Raw genomic sequence first — 20,793 nt, forward strand, 5'->3', positions numbered from 1 at the left:
CATGGGAAAACACGAGTATGTTTAACAAACAGCTATTTGAATTGGCAAGTTTCTTATTTTCATTTCAAGCAGAAATCTGAAGGCACCGCTGACCTCCCACCCACCTATCAAACCTGACAGTGCAATAATCCTTATGACTTATTAAGAGTTTCAATTAGAAGGAGCCCCCGAGCATGGCTGTGCTTCCCACCTGCAACCTCTGTGTTTTTGCAGGCAAAGAGAGAGCTCTGCAGCCCATCCCAGCCCACATCTCCTTGGCATGAAGGCACCCCTGCCAGGCAGGAGGGATTTGGGGGACAGGGAACCAGCCCCCATGTGCCAGAACCAAAAGCCCCAAGCAGGGTGGGCACAGACCTGTGAGGAAGGTCTCCATGAGCTCACTGTGGGTCATTTTCACAATGGTCCTCCCAGAGTAGGTTGCAAGTGTTGGATCAGCACCATAGGACAGCAACAGGCGCACGATTTCCAAGTGGTCGTTCTCCACCGCGTCGTGGATTGGTCTGGAGTGAAATGAAATAAAAACCACAGAGTTACACTTTGACTCGACAGTTTTATGCAAATATTTTTTACAAGAAACTTGACTGTAGATCAAAGCTATTTATAGAAAGTAACACTATTAATACAGCTGCCAATCATCTTGTTGTCAGTTTTACTTGCACATCTTCCCCCTCCCCTCCTGTGTTCACAGTCAGACTGCTCAGGGCACATATTTCTGTTACGTTCTACTCCTTGCTGTACACATTTTGGAGGGACAGTAAAATAATTACACTGCTGTAACAGAAAGCAGGAGTTTGTGTGAAGCCTCACAAACATCATTTTGCTGCAAGTCACTCTACCGTTCCAAATCTCTGCCATATAACAGCGTGTTGTGGAGCAAGGCTCATTCAGCCTGCCTCTGGGCAAGCAGGGAAATCAGTTACCCGAAGCTCCTAAATTATGTACACAGAAATAAGTTATGAAAATTTGCTAGGAATTAAACTTCCGTGCAGAACATCCTCTTTAAACAGTACTTGTAAATATATTTGCAGCACAATTCAACCCTTCTAATCAGAGAATAGAAAAACATGTTATTTTAAGTTGTAGTCCACCCAGAAATTAAAGCATTTCATGCGGCGTGAGCAATCCATACAAGCTCCACATAGATTTTGTGAGCCTTCAGAAGGATTATTCATTAATACACAGGCCTGCAATTCCAGGTTTAGAATTCCTTATCGCTAATTATAAATCGCATTAACTTCTGCCTTTAAAATTGATTATACGTAACGGGGAGTTGTCTGGAAGTAGAACATATTACCCTTCAGACTAATGAAGATGTGCTAAAATCCCATCTTTTCCTTAGACAGCAAGAGCAGGGAACTAACAGCAGAGCCCAGTGCATGGGCAGTGATCATGGCAGCCCAACCCAGCACAACGCTGCTCCTCCTTTGGGCTGTCAACACTGCTGCCCCCAACCAGGCTGTCAAGGGAGCTAATAGGAGAGGCAAGGAAGGACTTTCACCAGGATCACACAACACACTGCCTTCCTGGAAAGCTTTCACAGTGATGTTAGCAGGGGAAGTTGTTTGGAAGCACAGCCAAGTGATCCTCTCTGCTCCATCTCCGGATCTGCCAAGCAGCGCTCGGCTGACAAACAGGGCTTCAATCCCTCCTGCTGCCAGGAGGGCACACCCCACCACTGCTGCCTCTCAGGGCAATGTCCCCTCAAGGTCACCACTGCTTTGGCATCACCTGGCACACACGAAAGCTCAGCACAGAGGAGGGGAGGATCAGATCAGTTAGAAGAGGATGGCACACCGCCATTTTCCCATCTATCACATGGCACTGCTGGTAGGAGAGGGAGGAGGGTGACTGTGGTACATCTCAGAAAGATGTCCCAGATGTATTTGCTCCAAGCAATTTCCAGTAGGCTCTGATTTAGGGTGACTAATATCCGCTACATGGATGCTCTTGCTTGCATCCACCTTGCTGGAAAGCTGCATGTCCTATCAGTTTTGACATGCGCACAATGCACTGACATGAGGAGGTGCACTTGGGGACACGGTGGTTTGTTCCCTACAGAAAGAGGGTTCATCCCATGCTGCCTGCCTCCCATACACCCCATGCCACCAACAGAGGAAGAAACAGGTGGTCCTCAAGCTGCTGAGCACAATCCTCAGCCCAGCTTGTGCCAGTCCTCAGACCCTTGCCAGCAGAGAGCACAACATGTGGACACCTTCAAAGCCCAACACACCACTCTTTGGAAAGCCACCTTCACACATTTTGAGACCAGAGAGGTCCATGAGGATCACTGGCAAAGCATCAGGATATCCCTTATCAGTTTCTGAGGGAATGCCTCTAAAATAACACTGAAACTGCAGCCTTTGAGACAGACAGTGTTGGAGGAGCCAGCATTCCCAGGATTCCCCTGCAAGTCTCACCCTCCCACCTCCACCTACTGACTCAGCGCTTCCCCACAGGGAAGCATCACATCCAGGATCTGGCCAGTGCTACATCACAGTGTCACATCCCAGGTGACACCCAACAAATAACAGGGGTGCTGACACGGGGGCTGCAGAAATATTGAGTGTTCCTTGCTGTCAGCAAGCATCTGAGGCCTGAGCTGCTGGGTCACGGCACTCTGAGCATCTGCAGCAGGAAAGGTCAGCCCTGCTGCAAACCCTCCTGTCCCCCACGGGGCATGAAGCATCCCTGGCTCAAAGTCTGGCACCAGGCATGAGCAGATCAGAGGCTGCTGCCAAGTGCTGGCAATGCTCTTTCTCCCCCACTCCCTCGCTTTGCTGGAGTCTTTAATTCTGAACTCTTTTTAAATTTTATTTCAGAATTGCTATTTTCTGGTTTTGGGGAGAGGGTTGAGGAGTGTTGTGGGATTATTGGTTTGTGGGTTTTCTTGTTTGAGTTTGGGTTGTTTTTTTTTTTTTTTTTAATCTGACTTACCTAAGTGGCTTTTGAAGCAGTAATGAATTCAAGATGATCCCTTAACTTATTAAAAACAGCATCTAAATCACGGCCCAGTGTTCCCATTGATTTAACGACACTCGGACGAGTTTATTAAAGGGTGCCTGGGCATTCCCCAGGAAGGCAAAACTGCAGCACACGGGCTGTAACCCCATGATGGAGCCTCCTTCTGCCTTTTGCAGGCCACCAAGCCCAATGTGGGGCTGCAGACAGAGGCAGGCAGGACCAGATTTGTCATCCCAGAGTACACAGGAGGCTGCCTGGGCATGAGAGGGAATTTATAGAGGCACGGGGAAGGAAAGGCGTAGTAAGGCAGTGCGGAAGGAGGAAGAACAATAAATAGAAGGAAGCAAAGAAAACACTGGCGGGGATAGGGGGGGTGGGCGGGGAAGGAGATTCCCCATAGATAAGTTAAGGGAGAAAAGGCCAAAACAGAGCACCAACAGACTCTTTTACTGGCTAGAACAGCTTTTGGCAAGCTGACGAGCGAGACCATGCAAAGGCACAGCTATTTGTTTGCTTCTCCCAGCAGAGCCAGTAGAGGAGGGAGCATTCTTCAGTCTTGGCAGGGCTTAACCATCCTCTTTGTAGGATGCAAAAGCAACTACTGGAATAGGCAACTTTTTCAGATGTGAAAATAAAAGAAGATCCCTGGGAGTCCTCTCCTGGGCTGCTCTGCCATACAATCTCTTCCACACTGAGCATCGTGGAAATAAACACTCTCTATCCCTAATGGTACAGTTAGCGTAGCACAGCTCGTTTCTAAAACAAACCCTTCAAAAGGCCCCAGAAGGAGCGGGGGACATTGGAGAGCTGCAGTATCCTGCAAAAGGCACACATCTCAAACCCTCTCTCGTGTACCGCCAAATCCTCCCCACTATTTTTACTTCCACTAGAGTTAGGGAAACATTTCACTGGGGGTTTATCATTCCACCACCAAAATTATAAACTATTTAGACCAGGCATGGTTCGCTCTCAGCCTCTCAGGCACCACCAGAGCTCTCTCCCCACAGCAGTGAGAGGGAGCAATGCCATATTTTGGCTCTCTGTTTGCATTCCCAGCCGCTCTGTTACGCAGGGCAGGGGCAGGGCAGCGGTGGCAGGAGGGCAGGCTGGGCTGCCTCTCCTCGAACGCAATTAGCTGCTGGAAGGTATGGCTGTGCCAAGACCAGCTGAAAGGACACAGCAAGAGAGCCATCTTGGCATGGTCCTCGCAGGGAAAAAAAAAAAAAAAAAAAATAAAAAAAGGCTGAGCTCATCGGCTGCCAGCGGGAAGGATACAGCAAAACTGGCTGCGGAGAGAGGATCTAGCCAGAGAACTCCCAAGCAACGTGGAGTCAGGGGATGTCTGTAGTTTTGGGATGTGGTTTTGTGGCCATAATGGCAAGGGCTCAGCTAGGGCATGCTGCAGAGGTAAGAGGAGGAGAACAGCGAGATAAGGCCAAATACAGGGGCAAGCAGCCTTGCTAATGTCAGCCCCAACACCCCTGGTGGAGCTTCTGCACTCACCGGGGTCCTGTCGGGAAGGGAAGCTCTCACCTCTTAAGCACGGTCTATTATTATTTATAGGTAAGACGATTAAGAGCCCTTAGTGACTGCAGCACCTCGGAGACAGGTCTTAAAGATCTCCGGGTTCTACAATAATCTTTGATTAGGCACTAATTGAGCAGCAGAGTGCTTGTGTATTCAGGGGCTGCAGGCACTGCATGTGGTCCATCAGCACAGAGTTTAAGGGGAAAAACATCCAAGACCTACCACATTTAGCCTGGCCAGATGTGCTGTGAAAAGGGCAGAGAGGGACATCCTGTGCCGAGCTGGGTGAATGAAGGACTGCACCATTCCCAAACATTGTCTCCTCACTGCCCCTACACCAGACTGGCATTTTGCTTGTTTCTGGCTTCACCGAGATGTCTGATACCAGGCTGGACACCTGCCTCATCCCAAAACACACACACACAGAGCCAGCACCATGATCAGAGCACCCGCAGCATCTGAGAGAGGCACAGACTTCACAGAACTTTCCTGCATCCCTCACATTCACAGAACTTTCCTGCACCTTCCACGTTCACAGAACTTTCCTGCATCCCTCATGTTCACAGAACTTTCCTGCATCCTCCACGTTCACAGAACTTTCCTGCATCCTCCACGTTCACAGAACTTTCCTGCATCCCTCACGTTCACACCGACACCCTGCACAGACCAAAGCCATACCCTCACCAGCCACAACTTTCCCTCCACAAAGCCGATGTCAGAGGCACAAGGAGCAGAGCCCAGGGCTGCAGGTGACCCCCAGGCTGCCTCCCCGGCACAGCTGTGCTCGCACAGCACAGCAGCTGTATCCACCCACCGCAGTTACATCACTCCTCCGTGCTGCTTTGCATTAAAACAGGCTGAACAGAACCACACACATCCACTGCCACCGGCTGCAGGCTTGAGAGCTTCCACAGCACCACCAAAAGTACTCTGGATAAGTGAGGTGGCAGAGGGGAAAATAAAAAGCCAATTCAGAGTCATTAAAAAAGCAAGGGAATAGGACAAGTCTCTGATGGTGCACTTTTTGGGATTGTTTTGGGGGCTTTTGTTGTTATTTTTAAGACTTTACTGTATTTTACGTGTTTAACATATTCTGGATTTTAATTTTAAAAGCAACACAGCTGAGGAAGTCATCTTTCCTCCTAAAAGTTTAAGGAGAAAAACCTTCAAAAGAGAAATGGGACATGTCTTAACAAATGTCCTGACTTACTCTACAGAAACAGAGAAGCCTGACCCTGCCAAAAGGCAACGCATTACACAGTTCCAAAGTTCCTTACACAAACTTCTGCTCTCTGTCCTGCCCAACTCAGACCATCTTTCCTCTGTGTATTAGCTGTGTTTTGGATCCTTGCTGTCTGTTGGGCAGCTTTCCAAATGAAGAGTAAGTCTGCCCTCAGAAAAGAGAGGCAACAGCACGCTGAGTTCTGACATTACCATCTATGATCAGATCATCATTATGTTCGTTTCTAAATTCCATTTTCCCAAGAACAACTTTTCAGGGTACACTGGCCAAGTTTCTTTCTTGAAAATCAGCTCCGTCTGTGACTAGAAATCAAAGGTGGGCTCTGAACTGGCGGGTGATTAAGACTGCTCAGACGCTTCCCAGGGATAATTTTCTATATAGGTTGTTCCAGCGAGTGAGACAAAAATAATTTAGGGTTCTTTTTACGGCAACTCACCGCTGTTGCACAGTTCACATATGAAAGCTGAAGGCAGCAGAAAATGCGAGGCTGTTTGTCAGCCGGGAGAGCTCAGAACTCTTTACAAAGACGTGGGCGACAGAGGAGGAATCTGACAATCCAGTCGGGGTTTTAATGTTTCTCCAAAAAGCTTTCCTTTGGGCTGTGATGGGCTGGTGATGGGCCGGGAACAATGGACCATCATGAACTTTTAATGGACCATCCTAACCAGACCTCTTTTTGTTTTCCTGACTCCTCCCTTCCCAAGTTAATAAATAAAGAGCTTAAAAACAAAAGAAGCAGGCTCTTAGTTACGCTAATTTTACCTCCCTGGCTATTTGGATGGTGATAGGGAAGGCGATAAACCATTTAAGATAACAAGCTGCAGGAGATTCCCAGAATACAAAGACCTGTCCCCAAAATGCACAGACTGAATAACAGCTCTGCATATGCTCAGGACAAGTTACCCCAAGGTCAGCCTCGCAGAGGTGGCCAAAGAGGTGCTTTAGGAGATACACAAGAAGCTTAAAAAAGGTCCAGAGCAGCATTTTTTTCTTCACAAAGCTAAAAAGAAAAGCTCACTATCTATTCTGCCAGCACAGGAACTAAGCACCCCTACTATTCTGTGAAGGAAACTAAAAAAAGGCTAATTCAGGATTAAAAGAAGAAAAAAAGAGAAACGGTAAATCCAAAATATCAAACGAGCAGATAGTTTAACAGTTGTTTAACAGTTCAGCAAACAACATTTTTATACAGCACATCCAGGACTCGCACACCCGATGGCCACAAAAGCCTGGAGTGCTCTCCAGAGTAACCCTGCTAACAAGGCTAACTCCGCTCTTTTGGCACAGCTCAAAGGACCTGCAGGGCACACGAGCAGGGCTGCAGCTCAAGCATCACTCCTTCCTGCCCTGCAGCTGGCAATTCCACCGACTAACAAAAACCAACCAACAGCACAACTTATTAAAATTCCCAGAATCGAAAAGAAATTACCCCGAACCCGAGCCACAACAGCAGCGCGTCCCCAGCGCTTTGTGAACCGGGGAGCAGAGCAGGTCACGGAGCCCTGCATGGCCAAGGAGCAGCAGCAAGGATGATGTGTGCCCTGCTCGGGTGGGCAGGCAGGACAAGGAGAGCACAAAGGAGAGGATCAGAGGGAAGGGGGGCACAGAGAGACAGACGAGGGGTGCTGCTCACCTGGTCCCATCCTGGGCGCTGCAGTTGACATCGGCGCCGTACTCGAGCAGGTGCCGCACGATGCTCAGCCAGCCCCGGGCACAGGCCTCGTGCAGGGCACAGTACCCCGCGTTGTCTCGGTGGTTCACGTCGCACGCCTTGCTCTCCAAACAATACAGAACCACCTCCTGCAAACGGCAAGGAAAACGGATGAACATCAAGTTATTGGTTCCTGCGTAAACACGCGGATTCCACTGCTTGAAGGAAATGTGGAGGGGAAGATGCTAAAGTCAAAATCTCTATGATATGTTAAGTTACCCTCTATGAGATGGGTCAGTCAAAAGGGAAATAAAAGGGGGAGCTGTTGACAGTCCTGTCTGTTCAGGAGACACAGCAGAGACTTCCCCGAGCAGACTAATTTGGGCAAAGTGACACTGAGAGCTCCATGCCTTGCAGGACCCTGTAACCCCCAACATCAGGAACTGTCACACAAGGAGAACACAAAAATTTCACAGACAAAACTCACACTGTTCCACTTCTGAGAACTTCTACATGTAAAGCTAGTGGGAAGGTTGTTACTCTTACATCTGCATTTTTTAAACAGAAAATTCTGTGAGTGCAACAGCAACACAGACAACAACAGTTTGATTTTAAAAGAAAAAGTGCATGACCCGAAACAAAACACATTTAAGGCACACAAAGGATGGTTTGCTATCAGCAAACAAAAACCAGCCTGGCTCTATCGAGATTGGGGAAATCCCATTTTCACCCACCCCAGTTTTCTGCATGCAGAAGTAAAGGCAGGAGCTGGGTTCCAATAAGGAGCCCGGCGCCGCAGGAAGCCGTGTGAATTTAACACAATTCATCTTGCAGTCAAATCCACCACGCTCCAGAGCCTGGGCCAGGCTCAGCTCTGCACTGCCCTGCAGCCTTGGAACAATGACTGCTCCATCACTCAACCCAAAATTTGGGATGGTGAGAGTCTTCCTCGACTCGTGCCGGATGCAAAAGGAGGCAAAACAAAACAAAACAAAACACATTTCTAAGAGATGTTCAGTGCATAACATAGCCCCCACGTTCCCAGATTAGTGGTAAACCATTAATTTTGCATTTGAGTGACATTCCTGCAAAGCCAGAAACGGCACGGAGGGGGCGAGTGCTTGTTTTGCCAAAGCAGGAGAATAAAGCGACGTCGGGCGCAGCACATTTATTCCTCCCGTTTCAAAATAAACCGGAAAGCCCGCAATAATCTGTGCTCTGGGTACACCTGACTCGAGAGCTGGTATCCAGGATACAGCATGAAGCTGCTCTTTTAGCAGGCCCTCGCCAGCCAGGCTAGAGCTGAGAGCTAATGAGCTGCCTGTCCCAGGCTCCAGAGCATCCCCTGCCACAAGGGATGCACCCACCCACCCCAGTGCACCCACAGGACCCCCACAGTCCCACCTCCCACCAAACAGGGGCTCTGAACACTCCTGCTAATCAGCCCAAGGGCCAAAAATCACTCCAGAACAGATCCTCTTTACCCTGCACATGCCCAAGCCCATAAGAAAGGGCTGTGCAAAATTATACTCTGGAGGCATGAATTTTCCTTCAAAGCAGACCACCCTGCCAGGCAAATTAGCAGATGGATATAGGTAGCAGAAGCAGCTGCTGTATTCAGCGCCACTTTTAGCATGCAGTCACCATTTAAAATAGACTTTGCAACTCAAAATAAAGGATGTTTCATCTATTTTTGTGAAAAGGAAAGACTCCTCCTAGGGTGGAATACCTACTACTGGACAAAAAAGCTAATTTTGTCGGGCAATTCTGTGTTAAGAGGCTATAAGAAGAATGTCATTAACCACAAAATGTAACCATAAAGACCATAAAACTCTACATTGTTAATTAATTAAATGCCTCATTAACTTTTTTTTTTTTAACATGGTTTATTCAATTTACAAAAAAATTTGCCACCATTGCCAAATACAGGAACATGTGGTGCCACAAACGCACTTTTGGTTTCACAGGCATTTCTCGCTAAGGTCTGGGGAAGTCTGTGAGAGTGCCACAGGGCAATTTAATGTCTTTTCAGGTGCTCTATTTAAATCAGCATTCTGAAAATCACTCACAGTTAATCCAAAGAGTCAAACTAGAACATAACCAGACACCTCCACCTCTGCTTCTTGCAGTTTCTTAGCCACACTGCGAACAGCCACGTCAAAGTATGCACACATGCATGATCCATCCTCATATGCAATGAGCTGCCCTTCCTATTTACTCCTCCTTCTCCAGGGGAAGAGCTCAGCATCTCCCAGGCCCCAAGAAGCACTATTCCCCCACCCCCAGCCTCAGAACACTGCCCTTGGGTCACGTATTATATGCTGAGCCTTAACACTTCCCCAGCATCACACCAGACCCCTGCAGTGGTGTTCATTCCTGAGCAGGATGCAGGAGCCCTGCAGGAGCTGTGCAGGGCAGGATGGGGCTCTGGAGCTCCTGCTCCGGCAGCAGTGACACTGGGTAAGCCCTGCCTTCACCTCTGTTTAAATGCCCTATCATACACCACTCACTTTGCTAATTTCTCTGCCTTCCCAGAAGGATTTAGTAACAAACTGACAGGGAACTTCCCAAGCCCACTGTGGTGGTTTCAGCCCAGCCAGCAGCCAAGCCCCAGGCAGGCTGGCTGGCTGGCTGGCTCACTCACTCACTCACTCACTCACTCACTCACTCACTCACTCACTCACTCACTCACTCACTCACTCTCCCCCAGCAGCAGGACCAGGGTGAGAATCAGAGAAGCACAAAGGGTCAAAGGTGGAAAACTCATGAACTGGGATGAAGACACTTTAATAGGGAAAGCAAAAGCCATGCACACAAGCAAAGCAAAACAAGGAATTCGTTCACTGCTTCCCATGGCTGGGCAGGAGTTCAGCCATCTCCAGGAGAGATCCCCATCCCACTTATCAGTGACTTGGGGAGACAAACAACATCACTCCAATCGTCCCCCCCCCTTCTCCTCCAACTTTATACTCTGATCCATGATGTCCCAGGGTCTGGAATATCCCTTTGGTCAGTTTGGGTCGCCTGTCCTGGCTGTGTCTCCTCCCAGCCTCCCATGCACACCAGGCTCCTCACCAGTGTGGCAGCAGCAAAAGCAGAAAAGGCCTTGGATCTGTGTAAACGCTGCTCAGCAGTAACAAAAACATCCCTATATTATCATCACTGTGTTCAGCACAAATCCAAAACACTGCCCCATACCAGCCACACTGAGAAGAAGATTAACCCTATCCCAGCCAAAACCAGCAAATCCAGACACACACCAAAAAGCAACATGAGGCAGAAAGACAGCCAGTGTTTCTTCTCGCATCAAATTCATTACACAAGCCTTTTGTCATTTTTTTCCCCAAAAAGACTCTACGCTCCCTGTAATTCCCTCTTCACAAAAAGTAAATTACAGTTTTAAGACTACCATTATCTCAAGTCATTTGTTTCAAATGGGGAAAACAGAAGGGATTCTGGAGCGGCCATACACTGGGATGAGTTGGTAACATCCTGCTGAGGCATGGCCTGATGCAGAAGCCTAGGAAGGGAAAGACAAAGCTTCCCACCAGCTTTATCAGGGATTTCCAGGGCTGAAGACCATTTGCTGCTCTGTCTTTAAGGAGTCTTGCTGCCTGCAGCCCTGCAATTTATCTGAGCAGACACCAGCCACACTTCTCCTTCGACATTTCACACTCGGGTCAGCTTTACACGCAAAATCATGTCCTGCTTCCTGCAGTGACCTGGGGCACATTTGCACCAGGACAGCAGGACAGAGCACTGGCACTGACAGCAGGACACAGCACTGGCACTGTCAGCAGGACACGGGACTGGCACTGACAGCAGGACAGAGCACTGGCACTGGCAGCAGGACACGGGACTGGCACTGGCAGCAGGACAGAGCAGTGGCACTGGCAGCAGGACACGGGACTGGCACTGGCAGCAGGACAGAGCAGTGGCACTGGCAGCAGGACACGCTCATGGCCTCGCAGCACTGGGGCTCCCCACGGCTCCAGCAGTGATACACACACAGCCTCTGCCAGCACCTCTGCATGCTGAAGGCTTTGGAGTGGGATCTCTGCACAGCCTCAGGGCATCCCTGCTGCAAAGGCAGGCAGGCTGCCAAGGGCAGGCACGAGCTCATCCGGTCCCAGGGCAGCACAGCATTCCTGCCAGGGCTCCGCGGTGCCCTGCGGTGCCAGCCGCTTCCAGCTCCCAGGCCTGAATCAGCACTCAGCTCCCTCTGCACGCTGTGCCTGATGATGCAAACTCATCTGCCTCCCCTGCCACGGAGCTGTGCCATCACAGCAGCCAGGGAAGCCCCATGTGCCCACCACAGGTTGCTGCCCTGCTAACAGGGGTGGCAGCAAAGTGACCTGTGTACTTGCCAAAGGTCACAGACCAGCATGGTACCTTGACTCATCAGATTTTTCTTCCTTTTTTTCTTTTATAGAGAGGAATGTCTTACTTCTTGATCATTCTCATTCTTTGTGCAAAGAAAATTCAATTCAACTTTCTGCTAACTGCAGTAGTCCCATCACTATTAAGAAAAAAAACCCCAGCTATGGAGCTTCCATGGATGATCCAACTATCCCAGCTCACCATGGGCCAAACATAGCTCCAACAGGGTGGCACAGCCACCCACCACCGAGCCTCAGAAAACACAGACAACATCAGATCCTGGCAGCAGTTTGGGTGCATGGACTGGGCTCTTTCCCTGCCCTGCATTCCACCAGCAACAGAACCAACTGTCAACACCACCTGAACAATCAAATCAAATGAGCTGAATATTTAAACCTATTAAAAACACAGTGTTCACTTGAACTTTTGGGTGAATTCAAGCCATAAAATGAAAATCCCCAACCAGGTGATAATGGGAAGGCATGGTAGCACACAATGTTACCCACAATTATGCCTTGGTGAGCCTGGGTATCCCCAGCTATCTGCAACCAGCCAGTTTGACAGCAGAGAGCTCCATGGACCACCCTGGGCCCCTGCTTGAGCAGGATGCCAGCCCATCACAAAGTTTGGGAGCTGCTCCCGTTGAGCTGTGCTCAGCAGAGGCGCTGGCCACAGAAAGCCAAGTGCCCAAGCATGCTCACCCTGAGAGACCCCATTCAGGAAGAAAATACACACTGATAGCTGGGAACACATGCTACAGCACATTTTGATTCTGGACCCACAGAAAATGAAACCATTTAAATTACAGAGAATTCCATAGCAGTGTTGTAACAACCACCTCTCCCAGCTACAGCTGAAGTGCCCTGGGTTAGCAGAAGCCTTTGTCTAAGGTAAACAAAACCTTCCCAATAAACTCTGCCTTCCGGAGCTGGACAAGGCCTTGCTCCACACAAAGCTCTCTCCAGTTGTACAAAGGGCATTTCAAGGTTTCAGCAAATCCCCAAGGCTGGGCAGGCCCCACCTGGACCTGGGCTGATGCCACCTTCCCACGTGGGGCTCAAGCCCAGCTCCAAGGTGCAGGCAGCCCCCTCAGCAGCACAGCAACCCCAGCACAGCCATGCCAAGGGCAGCACTTGCTCTCTGCAATGAAACACCTCTGCACAGATCTGAAACCGAGCAGCGACGACGCTCATACCTACATGCCCACGCTTCCCCAATAAAAGCGCGCTTCAAAACGGCCCAGCTAAGGGATTCATCGGTTTCTGATTTTTGTAGCAACAGGGGGCCCCTTTCATTAGACAACATTGTTCCAGCTACACCAAGCAGCTCCAGACGCCGAGTATAAAGCATGCAGAGTGCTCCTATGATGTGTCTGATCATGCAAGAGGACACTCTAAGCGCTACATCCTGTGTCACATACCAGATACTCCTTGGAGAGAAGAACAAAAATAAAGCCCTTCTCCTAAACTACGCGCTCTTCACAAACAACAAAAGCAGAAAACATACAGCTCATTAAAGATCACCATAAAGATTACTTGGGAGGAAAAAAGGAAAAAAAAAAAAAAAAAAGACATTTGTTCTGTTTGCAGATGGTTTATATCTAAAGGGAAGTGAGGGTTACCAATAAAACTTTACCCTTGCTCATTCCCGCGGGATGCTGCTCACCCTGCACCCCTGCCAGCTGACCCAGCAGTGCTGGGGAGTCATTCCCACATCAACCTGCCTCCAAACCCCCACACCAGGGAGGGGAAAGCAGCAGGGGAACGGGGGCTACAACTTCCAGCGACCCAACCGAGATCCGCTAACTCTTGGAATCCGAAAGCCGAGCCCATCCCGGGGCGCCGGGGGAGCCTCACCTCATAGCCCAGGCGTGCGGCGCGCTGCAGCAGCGTCTCCCCCGCGTTCTTGTTGACGATGAGGCGCCGCGCCTCGGGGGGCATGGGCCGGCTGGGGGTGCTCTCCGGGCCGGGGCTGGCCAGGGGCAGCGCCGGGGGCTGCGGGAGCAGCGCGGGCACCTGCGGCAGCCGCTCATAGGCCTTCTGCTCAAACGGCTTGGCCGGCGAGGAGTCGCAGTCTGAGCTCGGCTCCGGGCGCTTCCTGACTTTCCTCGTTACCGGTACCTGTCAAAACCGTGACACCAGGGGGTTTTTATCTTTGTTTGCACAGTACTGTGATGGGACTGTGTTTTGTCAGCGAGGAATTAAGACTTTTCTACCGGTATTTAATTTTTAAAGGAAGACCCGCTACAGCTTTTAAACACAAAATGCTTCACCCTTGTAACAGTGCCTTCAAGTAAGGTTAATAAAAGCAAACACAAAATGTGCAAAGCATCCACAGATAAATCCGAACGCAATCCCCGCTACCCTGCATGCACAACAGTGCGTTAGTTTTAAGCAAGCTGGCTCTGCCTTCTCAGAGGCTGGTGGACAATTAAGTCTAAATAAAGATACCTTATCTTCAGCATTTTCGATATCTGTGGTGTCATCCCCTGTCAGAGATGACCTCCTTCTCCTCTCCTGCAGTGCCAAGTGTTTTGTTTTACACTGACGTTTCCCTGATGGCTTCTCACACTCGCTGTATTTCGGCATCAGAGATGCATGTTGGAAATCCTCCTCCTCGTCTGTGTACAGCCCATCTGTCTTCCGGCTTTCTTTAATTTTCTGCTGTTTGGCAGCCAACCTCGAGGCTGGAGTACAGCTTGGCTGAGCCTGCCTTTTGCTGTTTGCATTGGTGGATGAAAGGCTCTTCATGTGCGGAGACACCGGGAATACGGGCAAGCCTAAATGGGAAGGGAAAGGCATTACACATCGCATGGTGCGTTAAAAGCAAAACGCATTGCTAGCACTTAACACAAGCTCCTCCAATGCTTAAGAGATCTACAATTACATTTTCAAATCGTTAATATTTTAAGCGTTCCACATCCAAACTGCAAATAGCATCTTGCCCGTTGACGCTGCGCTAGCGGTTATTGGGCAACAATAAAAACCCCTGAATTAAATGCCCCACGCAGGTGCTGGGCAGTGCCAGGGCTGTGGGGATGCGTGCCAGGCCAGCTTGGCAGTGCCACAGCCCGGCCACCACGGGCAGAGTGGAACAGCAGCAGGGAAAAACTCCCCTCCTAACCTAGGACTGCCTGATCTGAAGGGGAACCAACTCCTCCAGCAGCCTGGGCCAGCCTGGTGTGTCTCAGTGCAGACACGGGGATGGCGAGGGAAGAGGGGACAGGAAGAAAGGGGGGAGCATGGATCAGATTTATTGGGACAGTGTGCTGGTTTTGCATCATGGAAGTGGTGTTTTGGGAGAGGTGGGAATGTTGAGCTTAGTCCCAAGACAGGGAACACCTCCTCAGCAGCATTTTGACTTCAAAATCAAGCCAAGAGAAGAAAAACTACTCAAGGAGCTGTCCCTACAGAAGCTCTGTGCAACCTCTCCATCAAAAAGCACGGGATTTTGCAGGAAAAGCAATCAGATGTTTCTTTCCCCCAAGAACTGCATTGAGAAGTGAGTGTTTCTGGGACACTGGGGCAGTAAGGTCAGTGCTCTGCTGCCTGTGGCAGGACACTGGCAGGGCTGGGTTTTCTCTGGGGGTTAGCTCCAACAAGCTGGATCCCACAACCTGGGCCACATGCAAAAAGCATGGGGTTTTGGGGTTTTTTTCGCAGTGCAAGCAGGCTTACAACAAAACAAGGACAGGAAAGTTGACTTTTTATAGCCTGAATTTCCCTTGGGAAGAGAATTGAGGTGACCTCAGAACCAACTGCTTGCAGAAAAATTAAAGGCTGCTAGAAAGGAAGGGACACTTCAGCCAAATAATACCACACCACCAAGGGAAGGTGTGGAAAAAACTTTGAGGACTTGAAAGAGGCTCCCTTGCTCTGAGAAATCTCTGAAGTGATGCTACTTTCAGAACAGAAGAGATGGCAGGAGCCAATAAGCAGGTGCTCAGGGTAGAGACACCCCTACTTAAAGAGATTCGGTCCAGAACCAGTTGGTAAAAAAGAAAATAAAATCTAGAATCCTCTTGGTGGGCAGTTTCACACTTTAGTCTTCCTTTAAATAGATCTGTGAAAGCAAATCACAGAAGGCTTTCTAGATTAAGGATGAAAACAGAAATCCCTCAGTTCTTTTGAGCCACTTTCTAGAAAAAGACACATACCACGGCTTGCCAAGCAGATGTCAGGGAATTTATGGGAGACATGATGTGCAGATTGTTCAGCAAAAATCATGTTAAGTTTTTCAGGCTTTGCAATACTGAAGGAAGGCACCTAGTTGTAGGCTGAGCCTATGGATGCAAGGGTGTCTTTCCAACTCTGTAGATAGCACAAAGTAAGGAGTACTTAATTCTCATGTTCCCAACTAACCTAATTGAGCAGCATATGAAAAGCCCAATTCCAATACAGAAGTACCATCATTACCTACTTAATCACTTACTAAAGGAAAAAAATATGGAAAAGATGGAAAGCAACAGCGAGGAGCTCTGGTGAGTGCAAATGGAACAAACAGCTGCATGCGGAAAAACTACAATAGAATGAAACACTCACAGGTCTGGAGAAGGAGAGAGATACTGAAAGGATGCAGGAAAAAAAACCACAGGAAGCTTATCTCAAAGAACTGCAGGCTTTCCCATGCAGACATGCCGAGGCATTGAAAGCAGAAGTTTAATCACCACAGAAAATGTGTTCTCCTGCCTGCAAACTCCACACCAACTCTGTGCTTCACTCTGACCCTCCACAGTGGTGACAGCAGGCACCAGGCTAAATGTGCACTGGAGCTGAGAGATGGAGAGCAGCTATGCTGTGCACCCAGGAGCTTCAGGATCAGTAACACTGCAATATACCAGCACTAGACAGAAAAAGCCAAGCATGAGCCTGGGAAATGCAAGACAGCAAGAGCAGAAAAGCAGCAAGTGACTGATCCTGGAATCCCACCCCATCTTCCTTACCACGCAAAGAGAGAGAAGAAAAACAAGAGTGAGTGGGAATACACCTAAACATCCATGGAAAAAAAGAAAACCCAAACCAAAATCCCTAAAGAACTCAGGCCTCTGCCTGATGTGGGCTGTGGCAAGTCTGACTCAGAGCAGGACCTGTCTCCCTTCCCGCAGGAGCCGCGAGGTCCGCGCGGAGCCGCAGCTGCTGCCGCGTCACCTGAACGCTCCTTGTCCATTCAGCTCCCCCGGCAGCTGCCTCCTCTCCTCCTGCCTGCCAAGCCAGGCTGCCTGCAGGCCCAGGCAGCTCCCAGGGGCTGGCACATGCTTCCCGGAGGGTGAGATCCTCCTGGCTCCTCTCCTCAGGGCTGCTCTTTCCGCGCTGCTCTGGTTTTCTCCTCACACGGCGTGAGCGGCTGCGGCTCCCAAGGGAGCATCAGGAGATGTTCCAGCAGCGCAGGGTTATTGCTCAGCTGGGACCCCAGCACAGGCCCTGGCTTCTGCCTTGGTCATGGGGCTGGGCAGGCAGTGCGGTGCCCTGAGGCAGCAGCATCCCCATGTTCATGGACCTGCTGCACCCCAGCACAGCAACATCACTTTGCAACAGGATCACAGAATCACAGAATGGTTCAGGGTTGGAAGGGAGACCATCCCCTAAAGATCATCCAGTTCCAACCCTTCTGCCATTGGCAGGGACACATTCCATTTGATCAGGAGGCTCAGAGCCCCATCCAACCTGGCCCTAAACACTTCCACGGATGTGGGAGCCACAATTTCTCTGCGCAGCCTGTTCCAGTGCCTCACCACTCTCACAGACAAGAATTTCTTCCTGATAACCTATCTAAGTCTACCCCCTTTAAAATCCATTACCACCTGTCCTATCACTATATGTCCTTGTCAAAAGTCCCTCCCCAGCTCTCTTAGAGCCCTCTTTTAGGTATTGGAAGGTGTTATGAGGTCTCCCCAGAGCCTTCTCTTCTCTGGGCTGAACAACCCCAGTCCCATCAGCCTGTCTTCACAGCAGAGGTGATCCAGCCCCCTGATTATGTCTGTGGCCTCCTCTGGACTTGCTCCAGCAGGTCCATGTTTCCCATGCTGGGGCCCAACAACTGGACACAGCTCTGCAGGTGGGGTCTCACAGGAGCACAGCAGAGACAGAATCACCTCCCCTGACCTGCTGCCCACACTGCTCTGCATAAACACAAGTGGAGTAACAAACCCAGAAGTCAGAAGCCTCCACATTCCCAGAGATTTGCAGGCAGGAGTGGCAAATCATCCTGCTAATGTTAGACTGAGGCTTCAGAGGCACAGAGGCACCCTCATGTCCTGTTACAGGCTGCTCCTTGGGATACAACCAGCTGCCCAGCAGCAGAGACTGCCACAACTGCAGGCAGTGCTTGAGCACAGAGAACAGCTGCTCCGAGCCCCAAACTAAAAAAAAAGCTGCAAGTGACAGTGTACATTCTCATATTGTTAGTCTCTGCTTGTTTAAGGAAAGTCTGAGGACTAGTCCTGAGCAAGACAAACAAGTTGGAAGTCTCCATCCCCACGAGACTGTCATGCAGAGGATGCTCTGTCACACAATGGGGAAAAATGTCCTCATCCCAGTCTACTAAGAACGAGGAAATTCAAAAGTTTACACTTCAACAGGCCTGGAGAAGCACCAGCAAAATTATCTGAATGATATCCACTGTCTTTGTACAACAAACAGCAAAGCACAATTTAATCAAGTTTATGGTTTTATAGTAGCTTCCAAACCCAAGAGTTTTTTCACAGCCACAGGGCAAGTGAACCTGAATGCATAAATTGGGAGCCACCTCTGTTTCTTTCCCAAGGCCATGAGCCTGTCACTGGCATGGGAGGGATTCCAGGGCAAAGTGAGAGCATCCTTACACAATACAGCCTCTTGTTAGTGACCCTGGTTTGATCTCTACAAGGTATCTCTCTCTGAAAGTACCAAGGTGAGGGGCAGGGGTGTTTGAGTCAATACCATGCTCACCAAGGCAGCACATAAACAAAGGAACTAAGAGTCACAGCTCCTTTTTGTCCTTGGTTTGTTAAACTAAGTTTTGTTCTCCTACTGCACAAATCCTTTTGGATGGATCCTTCCCCATCAGTAAGCATCAAAGTTTGGGGGTTTCTGCCCTCAGACAATCCTACCAAGGAGAAGGACAGATGAGGAGCTTTAGGACGGAAGGGAAGCTGATACTTTTGCCTGTGACTTTCAGAGACACTACCAAGGAAAATCTTCACTGGCACAGGACGATCTGGACTCAGTCTTTTCCATGGCATGGGACAAGAGGATCCACTCTCCTCTTTCAGGGGGATCTCAGCTGAACTATAGGTTAGGCCAGCTGGAATGTGAATGTGTTCCAGGTAATGAAGCTCCCAGGTTTGTGAAGGAGCAAGGAGCCCAAATGCCATACATGCAGCTCCCACTCCCAGAAACAGTCTATCCTCAAAAACAAGCAGAGTGCTCTGAGAGGTAAGAGCAGGAAAAGAGAAAGAAAAGTGCCCTGTGCACTGTGTGATTCCATTCCCTATCAGTTCTCCAGCCAAGCTACAGCAGCAAAATGTTGCAGAGAAGGAGAATAGCACCAGAGCAGAAAATGTGCCCAGGGGCTGAGAACAATGAGGACAGGAGAGTGACCTGTACATCCCAGTGAAAATTTGGCAGATTGTATCCACAGCCTTTCCCTCAGGATAGGGAATCAACAGAAATGGGAGGGAGGATGGGGAAAAGAGGAAGCAGAGTGAGAGGTAAAGAAGAAGCCAAAAACAAGTCAAGGGAAGCTGATATGCTTTGAGGAAGCAACCCCTTAGGAGAGAGCTGCTGGAAGACCTCTGCCAAGGGGCCAGGAAATGGGGTGCAAGGGGTCTAAAGGATGTGCTCAGGACAAACCAGCAAAGCATCCTTGTCAGGAGGAGGATGAGATCTGCTCTTGAGCATATGGCCTGGGAAAGGCAGGGGAAGGCAGCAGTGCTGAGGTGCTGGAGGAGTTGGGTTCCCAAGATCAAGTGCAGCTGTAGCGGTGCTGATGCTGCTTTAGAAGCTCACAGCCCCTCAAACCCTACGTGTGGTTAAACACCCTTACACCAACTAGCAGCCCATTTGCTCCCTCTCTCACCCAAAAGCATGCCCACATTTTATGCCCTCCCCAGCTCTCCTCTAGAGATAAACTTCATCTTCACATCATCTATGAAAATATTTAAAGCCAAAACACACACGCACACACACACACAAACACAGAGTTACACACACATACACAAACACGTTTTCTGGTCTGACAAATATCAGCTACAGTGCAATTCTTAAAGAGGAGGTGTCAGTCCTTACAAAAATGGACATCTACAGAAATATATATATAGTTAAAAAAAAAAAAGAAAGAAGAAAAAAAACTCTCGACAATTCCTTCACATCGGTGGCAGCATGCGTCACTGTAAATGCTAAAGCCAGCTGGTTTCCCTAGTAGTCTCTGCATACCTTGTTCATTGTCACTTGTTTTGAGGGACTCTTCAGACCAACTTCTATTGCTTTTGGCCTCTGACCTTTTCTTGGTGTGCCTTTCTTCTGTGAAGTCTTTGACCTTTGCAGTGGCCTCTGGCTGAACAGCCTCAGCTAAATCTTTCCTGCTTTGCCGGCCCAACTTGCCGGACGGGGATCTCTCTGGTGACACCTGCTGCTCCCATAGTTCCCTAAGGTGCTGCAGGTGACGCTGCTTTTTGGGATGGAGCCCTGTTAATTCAATGCACACCTTCAGGTTGGTCACCTCATTACAATTGGGCTCTTCTAAGTGGTTAGAGGAATTGTTTGTCATTTCCCTCTCAGGCCAGTCATCTAATGGAAAAATAACTAAAAATTAATCAAAAAGCCCCCTCAACTTAAAACAAAAGCTACATTTCACTTTCGGGGCATATAGTCTCAGCTTTAGCACCACACTATGCATTTTAAAGCTTCGCTCATTACGGGTTACATGCACTACAGTAACTTGCACTGCTGTGGCTACAGGGCCAATGACTTTATCCTTACATTCCAAGTTTTTTATATATACATATATATATACACATATATATACATACATATATATACATATATATAATTTA

The 20,793-nt window shown here is 49.2% G+C and overlaps 1 protein-coding gene across 3 annotated transcripts in view; it reads right to left on the reverse strand.

Moving 5' to 3' along the window:
* Positions 1–20,793, reverse strand: part of BCOR (BCL6 corepressor) — a 58,487-nt gene that overhangs the window by 3,513 nt on the left and 34,181 nt on the right. For 2 of the 3 annotated variants that reach the window (XM_059466462.1, XM_059466463.1), the window contains exons 8-12: positions 20,174–20,527; positions 14,213–14,541; positions 13,619–13,882; positions 7,365–7,531; positions 355–500 (exon numbers count right to left, since the gene is read on the reverse strand). In XM_059466462.1, the coding sequence (XP_059322445.1) occupies positions 355–500; positions 7,365–7,531; positions 13,619–13,882; positions 14,213–14,541; positions 20,174–20,527 (1,260 nt within the window). The remainder of the gene's footprint in view (positions 1–354; positions 501–7,364; positions 7,532–13,618; positions 13,883–14,212; positions 14,542–20,173; positions 20,528–20,793) is intronic. The other variant, XM_059466464.1, reaches the window with a different exon arrangement.

The sequence above is a fragment of the Ammospiza nelsoni genome, chromosome 2 (genome assembly GCF_027579445.1).
Source record: "Ammospiza nelsoni isolate bAmmNel1 chromosome 2, bAmmNel1.pri, whole genome shotgun sequence".
Lineage (NCBI taxonomy): Eukaryota > Metazoa > Chordata > Aves > Passeriformes > Passerellidae > Ammospiza > Ammospiza nelsoni.